General features: G+C 46.5%; 1 protein-coding gene across 2 annotated transcripts in view; it reads left to right on the forward strand.

Moving 5' to 3' along the window:
• The window catches only part of LDLRAD3 (low density lipoprotein receptor class A domain containing 3), a 228,710-nt gene that overhangs the window by 117,177 nt on the left and 98,356 nt on the right, over positions 1-13,177 (forward strand). For both annotated transcript variants that reach the window (XM_072759141.1, XM_072759142.1), the window contains exon 4: positions 10,851-10,985. In XM_072759141.1, coding sequence (XP_072615242.1) covers positions 10,851-10,985 — 135 coding nt within the window. The remainder of the gene's footprint in view (positions 1-10,850; positions 10,986-13,177) is intronic.

The following is a 13,177-nucleotide window of genomic DNA, read 5'->3' on the forward strand; positions in this document are numbered from 1 at the left end:
TCAGGGGCAGGGGAACATGTTAGTGGCTCCATAGGGGACAAACTGCCAGATCCAGAATGTGGGAGATTTTACAGGACTCCATTTCCTGCATTAATAAATTCTAAGAAAAATTAGATGGATGGGGTATGAGAGACAAATGAGTCAAATGCAATGTACAGATCTCATTTCAATCCTGACTCCAACAAACCCCATCTGTTAAAAAAAAATACCCAAAATTGAGTTAATTGGAAAAATGTGAATTGTAGTTATATATTTGATGATGTTAAGGCATTATTGTTAGTTTTTTTTTTTATTGTTTTTTAAAAGTGTGAGAATGACTTTTTTTTTTTTTTTCTAAGAGAGAGAAGAAGTGTGTATGCATGCCTGAGCAGAGGGAGGGTGGAGGGAAAGAGAATCTCAAGCTGACTCCCCATTCTGCATGGAGTCTGGTGTGGGGCTTGATCTCAGGACCCTGAGATCATGACCTGGGCCAAACCAAGAGTTGGATGCTTAACTGACTGAGCTACCCAAGTGCCCTGATACTCTGTTTATACTCCTTCTATACAAAGATACATATGTACACATACATATATAATATCCTATAGTATATTAGATCTTTATAAGAATAATATGTAATAAAGACAGTGGAATTGCATGAGGGGTAGTGAATGGGAGTAGAATTGAAATAAAAACATCGGTGAATTGGTAAAGTTTAAAGCCAGGTGATCAGAACACGGGGGTTCACTATGCCAGCCTCTATTTTTCGATACTTGAAGTTTTCTGTAATAAAAGAGTAAAAAGAAATAGAGATAAAAGAGACTTTTTGTTGACTTACATCCTGACTTCTCATAAATAACAAGAGAGTCATATCTTTAAAGAACCTTGTTTCTATGGACATGTTTTCCCACCTTTTGCATTCTTTTGACACGAGAGTGAAGCCAGAACCAGGATGTCCTCTTAGAGGCTCATGATGCTGAGATTTTACCCTTTGACTTTTTGTCCTTCCTCCCCTGGTTGTGTTGGGCCTCTCCTTCTCCTGTGTGCCCAGACCTCTTGGGCTGGATGTGGGGCACTGGCCCAGCTGGGCGCTCAGCCCTGCCCTGGGTCCTCATTTGGAGAGGATGGGGACTCCTGCCCAGTGCCGAGATGGCAGGTGGCCTGAGTGGCCACTGTGGGACATTGACTCAAGCTAAGGATCTTCTACTCTTGCTTTCTGTGTAGTTGTGCCCAGAAGAACCACCATGTCCTCCTAGAATGTGTTTCTTCCACTGCTGATGAATTCTTTCCTGTCCCCCTAAATTGCTGCCTGGCTTCACCAGTGCATCTAGTTTTGGTTCACAGAGCCCCTCCGTGTTGCCGTATTCCCAGAATGCCAGTTGTGTCAGCCAGATTAGATTCTATATTTTGTCCTCAGCACCCTCAGGGAGTCGGGCCTACGTCGGATGAGTTGGGGGGGGGAGTTGCAGCAGGGGGACTCTTCCACCCAGTGCTCTACGGCCCCCTCATCAACGTCTCCTTCCTTCTGCTTAAATGACCCTCTTCTGGATGGAAACGCTCCTGATGTGTCAGGGCTGGGCTGGGTCATTCTCCTGTATGTTGGCACACCATCTTGGCCCTTCTCCAGACAAATGCCACCTCAAAAGAGAGACCTGCCCTGAGCACCCTATAAAAAAAAAATACCTCCTTTCCTTCCCAGTCTCCTACCGTGTCTCCTTCCCCTGCCTCACCGTCCTTAGTCCTGCTTTGTGTTTATTCTCTGTCTTCCCTGCCGCATCGTGACCTCGTGAAATGGTATTATTGCCAGGTTCACAGCTGTATTCCCAGGGCCAAGGAGACAGTCTGGCTCATCCTTCGCATGCAGTAAATATCTGGATTAAATCGCACTTCTCATGCTTTATCTTCATTGCATATTGACTCGCCTGTCTCCCCACTAGAATGTAAGCTCTTTAAGAATCCAGACTGGGTTTTCTTTTATCCCCTGTGCCTAGTAGAGTGCTTTATTTCAAGGACATAGTCAATAGTAAGTGTCTGTTGAATGAATGGGCTAAGCAACTAATCGAACAAAGGGTTAAAGCAGGAAGACAGGCAGTCAGGATGTATCCCTAACATATGGAGGTCTTGCTCCTCTTCTTCGGTCATAGATGTATACCCAGAGGGCATATTTAGGCCATACATTATTCATTAACCCCAGCTCCTACCTTCTTTCAGGTTCTCATCTTCTTTCTACAATCTATGCCGACCTGTGCAAGACACTGCAAAGGATGTAGAGATGGGTCAGATACAGGACTCTGGCATTGTTGAGATTATACTCAAGCAAGGGAGACAGAAGTACTGACATCCAAATAATTAAAATATGGGGTTGGCAGTTGGGAGCGCTGGGGGAACCAGTGATTGGGGAGATTATTTCCTTCTGGGCTCATCAGTGGGAACTGTTGAAGGAGATGGACGTAGGAGGATGGATACCATTAAAAAATTGGCACTGCAGTTCTGTGGGGGGTTTTCAGGCCAAGGGCCCAGGCAGAGGCTGGGAGGTATGCAAGCTGCACGGCACAGAAGCCACTTGGTTGATAGCTGCTGAGCACTTACTATGCATATAGCATGGTTCTGTATGCTTTTCATGTACAATCTCATTTTAGGCTGGTAATATTATTACTCCCCTCTTTAAAAAAATATTTATTTGAGAGATTGAGAACATGTTAAGGAAGGAAGGGCAGAGGGAGAGGGAGAAGCAGGCTCTGCTGAGCAGGGAGCCTGATACTTGGGGCTTGATACCAGGACCCTGAGATCAAGGCAGACGCTTAACCTACTAAGCCACCAGGTGGCCCTTTGACTCCCTTTTTAGACAAGGAAACAGACACAGGTTAAATAAAAGGTTAAATAACTTGCCCAAGGTCACCCAGTCAGCAGTCCAGTCAGCATATCAACCCAGGCAGTGTAAATCCAGGATCCGAGCTCTGAACCACCATATCGGCATGTATGATTATGTATAGTACGTGTAATGTTAATTATAATAAGCATTTCTTGGATCCCGACTGTGGTGCACAGGCTAGTCTCAGTTACTTGTGTGTATTGCCTCAATTATAACAAGATCTTATAACATAGGCACTATTTTTATCTCCCATTTTGCAGATGAAGAAGAGGAGGCTGAGAGACGTTAGATGATTTTCCTAACCTTGTGTAGCTAGTGAGTGGTAAAGCTGAAACTTGAACCCAGGTGGGCTTCACGTTCAGTTCTGACCATAACAGCAAAACACCTTGGCTGAGTAGGTTGGGGCAGCTCATGAAAAGTTAAGAATTGGGGATTATTTTTTTTTTAAGATTTATTTATTTATTTATGATAGAGAGGGAGGTGGGGGCACAGGACACAGGCAGAGGAAGAAGCAGGCTCCATGCTGGGAGCCCGACGCGGGACTCAATCCTGGGACTCCAGGATTGCACCCTGGGCCAAAGGCAGGCACCAAACCGCTGAGCCACCCAGGGATCCCTGGGGATTAAATTTTTTAAATTATTATTTATTTGAGAGAGAGAGAGAGAAAGAGAGTAGGAGGAGGGGCAGAGGGAGAGAATGTTGAGCATCTCCAGCAGACTCCCCACTGAGCAGGGAGCCAGACTCCATCCCATGATTGCAGAGATCATGACCTGAGCTGGAACCAAGAATCGGACACTTAACCGACTGAGCCACCCAGGCGCCCCTGGGTGGTGCTTTTTATACCCAATGAGGAGCACTTGATACTGAGCCAGGTGCAGGGTGGAGAGAGGGAGAAGGTCAAATGTGATTGGAGCCTGGAGAGCTGGGACAGGGTGGCCCCTTTAATACGAGTGGAGCCACGAGAAGAGCGGGAGAGAGGAGGTCGCCCCCTCTCAGACATGCGGGGTATGAGGTGAGGGGGTATTCAGGCCACAGCGTCCGCAGGGCATCAGGCGAACGATGTTTATTGCAAGAGGAAAGGTCTGGGAAGCCATCTGTGGAAAGGTGGTGGTTGCAGCTGTGAAACTGGATAAAAGGCAGGCGTGGGCGTTGGACAGGAGGTGGGCTTGTCCAGGAAGCCTTTATAGGGCGGAGGAAACCATCATGGGCAGTGAATCAGAACTCTGCCCCTGGCACCTCGTGGACTCGAGAGGGCTTTTGAAAATTCAGATCCTCAGAGTCCTTAGAGACGCAGTGGGATGGAGGACCCTCTGCCTCCTGCCTCTTGCCCAGAGTGGTGACCCCTTCCCCTCCTGCAGACCCAGAAGAGGTGCTGGCTCCAGAACGTGGCTGCACACGGGCCACACTGGCTTGGGGCCAAGGGCTGCTGGGCAAGGCCTCATAGAGTAGACCCTGAAAGGAAGGCAAGAACTTGCAGCGGCTGCACACAGGCCGCCCCTTGGAAGGTTGGGGCTGCAAGCCTTTTCCGGCGCAAAGGGAATAGTGCTTGCTAACGGGACAGATGATTTGCACAGGGGCTGGGGGCCAGACGCCCTCCATCCTGGAAGAGAGGAAGTCTCGGGGCAGCTCCGTCTCCCCCAGCTGCCTGGTTTCCAGGGCAGTTGGGGGCTCGAAAGCCGAGCTCTCCCCGGAGGCCATGAGGTTGGGATGCTTGGTGAGGAAGTGAGCAGTAACCGCCAGGGGCTGGGGAGCAGATGGGAAATGAGGGAGCTGGTGATGAGGAGTTTCTCATTGATGTGTTTTTATGAAGAACCCTTTGAGCTGGAAGAGGGGCCGACTTCACAGACTCTAAATGGATTAAAGGTGACATTTCCTACATCCTGCTAGAGACAGATTGCTTCATTTCCTGTCTTGAAGCCGGTCAGTTGCTTTTGGGCAACCGCCGTGGGCCTGGGTCCTTCTGCTTCAGATGTGGTTGGAGTGAGCGCTGCCAGTTTAATTAACCACTGAGCTTAACCTTCACTCTCCTCTCTCCCTCTGGCAGGGAGAGACAAGTTCTCTTTCCCGCATATCGTGGGCTGGGAAACAGATCCTCAGATCCCTGTGTTTGTGGTGCTAATAATAATAACCGGGGAGCGCTTTGAGTCTGCTCTTGAGTTCTTGGAATTGACTCTACAGACAATTTTCTCCTTCCTTCTTGAGATACACAATGTTCCTCTTTCTAGTTAACCAAAGAGAGTTATTAATACATTTTTCGGTGACTGGTAAACCTTCCCAAGGACAGAAAACACCCATGTGGAGCACATTAAGAATTGCTAGAAAATACTGAGACATAACATCCTAAAGTAGGAAGCGTGTCCTGCTCGATTTCTGAGCTATCCATTGAGCAGTGACTGCCTTAGGGTCCTGGGTAGGGCTCCGTGGGGTGGCGGGAACCTGTAAGACTGTCCCTGTCCGCCCGGAGCCTACCTGGTTGGTCAGCCGTGGGCTCGTGCGCACTCATCCTGAAGTTTCCCTGAGCCTGGTCAATGGGTATGGAGGCCCTGGAAGAAATACAGTGGAACCTGAGCTGTGTGGGGTCCTCGGGGGAGTGTTGCTCCTCTGGGTGAGTCTGCCCAGTAACTGAATGTGTTCAGGCCCCCGAGGACCACGGTCCACAGGGATCTGTCCGAGATGTGTTGCATCTTGGTATATTCAGTGTTTACCTTCGCTGTTGACAGCACAGGGCCATTCTTAGGACCATTAATTTTCAGACCGGGTTATAATGCAGGGTTGCTTTTGGCTCCTTTTAGAACTTTCTGGTCTTAGGCGCTCTGCATTTGGAATTCTTATGGCAGCTTTTTATAGCTTTGCCGTCACCCACCGTAGTTGTCTGCTTTTATTTCTTGCTGGCGGTTCGTCTGCTGGGTGGCAGGGAGCATCTCCTCTCCCTTCTAGTTTGCCGTGGCCTTGGGGGTGGGACCACCAGCCTTGCTGGAATTTACATAAATGGAGAATCGATAGATCCTGGGCTGGTGAAGGCTTGAGAGCCATCCTGGGAGGAAGCTCCTGGCCCTTGAATGGCTTGCATGCTGCGATGTGTGTTTTGATGGTCCGGAGGCCTTTTTCTCTGGCTTGCTGCTGAGTTTGGGGAGTGTTCCTGGAGCCTCCCCTGCCTCTGTTTCTCTGCGCTGCAGCTGGGTCCGGAGAGGAGGTGCTGTTTTATGAGGAGCCCTTGATAAAGAAGAGCCCCGGGTGTGGTTGTGTGCCAGCACGTCCCTGCGTCCTCTGAGCGACTGGCACCTGCGTGTGAAAGATACTAAAACAGGTGTTTGTGGGTCTCTCTCGCCAGAGAGTCTTGTGAGAGAAGAGTAAAGGGAAACAGAAGTAAGTGGTCACTGAGACATGTCTGCCAGACTAGACACTTCAAACTGTGTAGTGAAATGTTTCAGACATACTGAAAAGTCAAAGTAGAATTAAAGGGACACCTGTGTCCCCTACACTCTGTTTTTAATTTTAAGATTTATTCGAGAGAGAGAAAGAGAGAAAGAATGGGCATGCAAGTAGGGGAGCAGCAGGCAGAGGCAGGGGGAGAAGCAGGCTCCCCGCTGAGCAGGGGGTCCAACGTGGAGCTCGATCCCAGGACCCGGGATTATGACCTGAGCCCAAGGCAGACACTTACCTGAATGAGCCACCCAGGTACCCCCACGCCCCACACTGTGTTTTAAAAAATCACATTACTGGGGCTCCTGAGTGGCTCAATTGGTTGAGCATCTGACTTGATTTGTGCTCAGGTCATGATCTTGGGGTGGTGGGATTGAGCCCCATGTCAGGGTCTGTGCTCAGTGAGGAGTCGGCTTGAGATTCTCTCTCCCTCTGCTCCTCCCCCCGTTTGTGCGCTCACTCTCTCGCTCTTTCTCTCTCAATTTTTTTTTTTTAAATCACACTGCCTGTTATAACTATATTAACTATAGTTAATACTAATCAATTACATTATTAGTAATAACAATAATGGTATAGGTATAGTTAATATTATATCATATACTTGGAAGTTGTTGAGAGAGCTGATCTTAAAAGTTCTCAAAAAAAAAAGTTCTCATCACAAGAAAAGAAATGCATAACTATGTGTGGTGATGCATGTTAACTAGTCTTGCTGTGGTGACCATTTCACAATATAAACAAACATCGAACTGTTATTTTTTTTTAAGATTTTTATTTATTCATGAGAGACACTCAGAGAGAGGCAGAGACACAGGCAGAGGGAGAAGCAGGCTCCTTGCAGGGAGCCCAATGCAGGACTCGATCCCAGGACCCCGGGATCACGCCCTGGGCTGAAGCTGGTGCTAAACCACTGAGCCACCTGGCTGCCCTGAATTGTTATTTTGTACACCTGAAACTAATGTAACGTTATATGCCAATTTTACCTCAATTTAAAAAATCATATTTCCATTTTGCCTTATTTGCTCTAGATTTTTAAAATAAAATGTTACCAGGTATCATTACAAGTTCACAGTACATACCCCTTCCTGGACTCTGTCCTTTCCCATCTCTTCAGAGGCATCTACTGTCCTGAACTTACTTTCTCCCGCACTACCCTATTTGTGATCTTTATCCATCTTGACTCTGGTTCACTGATTTTGAGGTTTTCTGGGTTGGTTTTTTTTTTTTTTTTGGTTGCTTGACTTTTTACTACTGTTCATCAGGGGTTGGCAAACTACAGCTACTCAGTCAAATTTGGCCTACCACCTGTTTTTGTAAATAAAGTTTTATTGGAACACAGCGATGCTCTTCATTTATGAATTTTCTATGGCTTCTTTGCATTACAGTGGTGAAGTTGAGTAGTCATGAAAGAGACAAAGGCAGAGTGGTTAGCAGAGCCTTAAGTATTTACTGATTGGCCCTTTACAGAAACAGCCAACTCCTGCTGTAGAATTGTGTAGCACCCCCCCTCCCCCCCAAAAAAAAAAGAATTGTGTAGCACATTGTTTTTATTCTGCTGTGGGTGAACATTTGGGTCATTTCTAATTTTTTAATTTTCTAAACAGTGCTTCAGTAAACATTTTTGTTTGTTCAGGATTCTCCGTGGAGTGTCTAGCTGGAAGCGAAATTGCTGGGCTGTAGGGCATGTGCAGCGTTTTATCGGATATTCCTAAATTGGTCTCCAAGGTGGGTCCGCCAGTTTGCACTCCCACTGGTGGTGGGAGACCTTCTCTCCCTCCACATCCTTGCCAGCAACCTGGTATTTTAAGACCTTAAGCTTGGCCAGTCTTCTGTGGTTAAAGTGGTGCTTCATTACCGATGACCGTCAACATTTTTTCCAGTTGTTATTGACCATTTGCCATTCGTCTTGCAGGAAGTTGCCTGATCCCGCCCTTTGCCTATTTTCCTACTGAGTCGTTTGTCTTTTTTCCTCTCTAGTTGGGAGAGATCTTTATATAGTTGGGGTGCTAGTCCTTTCAGTTACATGCGGTAAAGCCAGTCTGTGACCGGGTTTTCAGCCAGTCTGGATTCTTTATCAGAGCTGTGTCTTACGTCAATCTTGAAGGTGTCTGTGATCTGTATCCACACATACTTGTGTACATGTGTATATATAATCTATGTGTGTACACACGTGCGTGCACACACACACACACACACACACACAGATGACTTCTTTTCCGTGGGTAAGTTTGCAGGATTGAAAGGGTGTAAGGCTGAAGAAAAGCAAGTATTTGCCAGCACTGTCAGCGAGGTTGATTCAGCACAGATTCCCCAGCAGGGTGTTCACGTACATGTGCAACCACCCCATCTTGGAGCAATTAGGGCCCCTTTCCGAGGCTGTCCGTCGGAGTGAGCTGATTGCTGCTGACACTTTGGCTGCATACACGGGACCCACAAGGTCCCAGGGAACGCTGAAGGCCACCACGGTGGGATGCTGAAGGGTTTGGAGGGCTGCCTTGGACAGAAACCGAACGTGATTTGTGGTTTGGGCTTCCCCATTTTGGTTTTGGCTGAAATCAGACCTCGGTTTCATTCTGATCAAGTTGAACCATTCTCTGGCCCACAGCGATTTAGATCATTAAAACATATTATTTCAGGCCAGACGACTTTTGTTTGACTTTACACTGGCCCATTATCCTTAAAACCAAGAGCCCTGGCTTCCTCCAGCCCTCTACCTTCTCTGACCTTTCAAGTCAAACTTCCTGAGTTAAATAGTTACGGATATTAAAAACAAAAAACAAAAAAACAAAAAACAAAACAAAGAAAACCAGACCTCTGAGTCCTTAGGGTTTATGAAGCCCTGTGAAGTCTTCGAGCCCTTGCAGCCTCGATCTGTGTGTATCTAAATAGTAGCTCAGTGAAGCATGTGGGGAAGATGTATTACAAATGCCATCTTGCAGTTGAGGTCCACCGAGGAACACCACAGCAGACTCGCCCCTGATCCCTTAGCAATCTCTCTGCTGGGCACCTGGCACCCCAACCTGGTGCTCTTCCCACAACATGTAATGCAAGTGTGGGCTCCGTTCATTACTCGACATCCAGTGTGACCCCTCTCATCATGCCAGTACTGCCTCTGCAGGGAGGGCCATGCTCTTGGGACCAAGACAGACCTAACTAGGGGAGCGTGTCTCACATTCCCTGAGCCGGTGCTGCGAGTCAGACTTTGCACTGCACATTTGCTCACATGTCATCTCATTTGATGTGCAAATTAATGCTGTAAGCAGGGCCTGTCACCGGCACAGCTGTAGGGGCCCAGGCTCAGCCTGGAAGTGTGCCATGCTTGCTTTATGCCTTTCTTGAATTTTTAATTTTCAAACAACTGACCCCTCCCCACCAAACCCGCATTTTCGGTTTGCACTGGGCCCCACACATTTTGTAGCCAGTCCCATCTATAGATAAAGAAACCGAAGCTCGAAGAGGTGAAGTAATTTGCACAGGATTACGCAGCTCATAACTGGCAGAGCTGGGATTGGACTGATTTCTACTTTGCTATTTCATTTATTGAAAATAGAGCTCTGGAATGAGCCTTGTTTGAATTGCACTGCACGGAACTGGAGCAAGGGGAACTGCGTTGTGAAAATGCTGATCTTCTGTGGAGATTTGCTTGTGTGTTGTTAAGAAGCTTTGTGTTGACCTCACACTGTTTGGTTGCCACCCTCTACCTCGAGGGGAGGGACTATACCTGTCATTTCTTTTTGTGGTTGTTGTTTAAGATTTTATTTATTTATTTGGGGGAGAGAACAAGAGGACAAGAGAACACCGAGGGAGAGGGAGAAGCAGACTCCCCTGCTGAGCAGGGAGCCCAACATGGGGCTCCATCCCAGGGCCCTGAGGTCATGACCTGAGCCAAAGGCAGACACTTAAGCAGCTGAGCCACCATACCTGTCATTTCTTTTGAGGTTCTAAAAGTGCCTAGAACAGGGAGCCTCACAGAGATGTTGCTCAGGCTGACCAAGTAGGTTAAAGGACTTCTTTGATTGCAAAGAAATTGAGACCAGTGAGTTTACCATGGGGAGCCATGAAGATACACGAGGGGTTAAGAGGCTACTAGTCCGTAGTTATAGAACCAGAAGAATCCCAACGCAGCTCTTGCAACATATTGTACTGTCACTCCGTGGGTCGCAGAGGTTCATGGATTCCCAGACTCAGCTCCTCCTTTAGGCTTTGCTTCTCTGTGGGTCTTATGCTACCCATAAGAGATCACTTGTGACTCTCCCAGGAGATTCAGATTTTGCCCCAGGCCCCTCAGAGGCAGCTAGCCCACTTGGAGGTTAACCATGCAGAGTGAGGCATTGCCTTCTGGCCACATTGGTATGGTTACAGGGCACGGCCTGGTGACTTGGGCAAAGGAGCTTTTAGAATGAGGCAAGGTAAGTCTTATCCTGTCCCCCTCATTAACAGGCCAGTTTTGCAGGATGGTCTTTTAGTCAACCATCCTAGAAGGGGACTCACTGCTTCCTGAGCGGGACACACTCCTGGTTCCAGGGATTCTCCATGGGACTTGCTGGCCTCGCTGGTGACCTGCTCTGTTTTCCCTTCACAGCGGCCAACCCTCTGCTTTGCTCCACCGCCCGCTACCACTGCAAGAACGGCCTCTGCATTGACAAGAGCTTCATCTGCGATGGGCAAAATAACTGTCAAGACAACAGTGATGAGGAGAGCTGTGAAAGCTCTCAAGGTAGGAAGCCTCCAAAGCTCTAAAAAATAATTGCATCACCATACGACAGTAACACCAAAAGGAAGAAAACAACACCCATATCCACTCCAAATACAACAGCCATGCTAACGTTTGCACTTTCCCTTGCAGCCCCTGTACACATGCTTTTACCTGTAATGCGCCTACCGTTTTGGATTTCATATTTCTCCTGTCTGAAGTATCACGTACACATTTTCTCTTCAAAACTATAAGTTACCCCTGGCTGCGTTGCATATAGTCAGGATGCTCTACAGTGGTTTTCTAAATTGTTGCATTGTTGGGGACTGCCTGGGCTGTTTCCTTCCATTGCATTACTTCTTTAGGATAAATTCTGCAGAGTGGGACATCTGCACAGATCATGGCTTACACCTCCACATGCAGCTGTGGGAAACAGTTTTTTCCTTTCTTTACATGGGTACTAGCAATGTCTGTGTGTGTCAGTTTTACTGTCATATCCTGGGCATTCACTGCTGTTCTGTTTTTTCCATTTTTGCTAAGTTAGTAATCATAGAATGATAGCTCCCCAAATGCTTTAATTTGCATTTCTCTGATTATGAGCAGAGTCAACATTTTCCCCTGTGTGTTTGTTTACTACTTAGTTCCCTCTTGTGTGAATTGCCTGCTCCTATCAGGACTTGCAATCTCAGAACAATTTTATGGAATCTGAGAGGATGCAGTGGAGGAGTATGGAAAGGTGAGCTCCCTAAAAAGCAGGGAGCCTACAAGGATACAGTGGGGTCATACCTACTCTGTTAAAACTGGCCAGGCACTTTTTCTTCACTCATTGACTTTTCTGGTAAACACATATTTTTTTTAATCTCTGAGAAATCAATTTTTCAGTGATCAAAAAAATATATAAATATTTAAAAATGTGCATCCATGTTAAGTCATCATATACTTCTAATGTTGTAAACTGGTATGATCTGTACGCAGTCATTACTTTTTTCACTTAATTATCCTTTTGCTGTGATTCACCTACGTTATTGTTTGTTGGTAGAGTTCATCTGTTTTGACTGTTACCCAGTATTCTGCTGTGTACCACAGTTTATAGGCTGTGTAGAATCATAAGCCAGAAAAGCAAGAGAAAGGCAGCTAACTGGTTACCTCATATGTTGGGAGGCAGGCTGGATGGAGCAAGCTCCTTGAAGTTATAAGTAGGTCCTTTTTAAAGTCCTAGCCTTTGTTTTGGTTGATGTTTATTATGTTATTAAAAATAAGTGAATGAATGAATGAATGAATAGGTTGAGGGTAGGTCACACATCAAGGATTATGACCAATCCAAGTCTGCATGCCTGAGGGCCACAGACAAGAAAAGATTGATTTTGCCAAAACATAGATTTTGCCAAAATTTGTGCAGAGAACAGCTACAGGAGGTGAGTCTTGGGTAGGATTAGCTTCTGATTGTTCTTGTCTGGACAATCCTTTCCTTGAGTTTTCCCTTCTCCAGTGATTTTCAGAATATAATCCTGAGATAAGTATCATGTGGGAACTCTTTGGAAATACAGAGCTCAGGCTGCTTCTCTAGATCAACAGAATCAACCCAGGAAATGGGTCCAGCAGTCTGTGTTTGAACAAGCTTTCCAAGTGATTCAAATATACATTAATTCTGAGAACCACTGTTTTGTACTAACTTTAGAGAGGATTTTAATCTTGCCATTGCCTAGGAATTCTTTTCTTTTTCTTTTTTTGAGAGAGAGCATGTGTGAGTGAGTGGAGGTGGTGGGGGGAGAGAGAGGGAGGGAGAATATCTTAAGCAGGCATCACACCCATCACAGAGCCCCACACAGGGACTTGATCTCACAACCATGAGATTATAACCTGAGCTGAAACCAAGAGCTGGACCCCCAACCAGCTGAGCTACCCAGGCTCCCTATTGCCTAGGAATTTCTCAACTGCTGATTGAACGGTGTTTCTACCCTTTGCACAAAGTCAAATTTTTATAAACCACAACACATGCATTATACCTCCTATGGCATCTGCCATCAGCAGTGATAGATGTCAAGTAGGAGAAGAGCAGTCACAAAATCAAGTATTAGCATATATAGGAGATACAGAGGAACATTTTTGTAAATACTGTTTCTTATATGGTTAATTATGTGTTCATGCATCCTAGACTCACCAATGGTGCCATGAGATGTTCAGCAAAATGACCCCTTAGTCTAAAACTTGAAGTT

This window comes from Vulpes vulpes, chromosome 5 (genome assembly GCF_048418805.1).
Source record: "Vulpes vulpes isolate BD-2025 chromosome 5, VulVul3, whole genome shotgun sequence".
Classification (NCBI taxonomy): Eukaryota; Metazoa; Chordata; class Mammalia; order Carnivora; family Canidae; genus Vulpes; species Vulpes vulpes.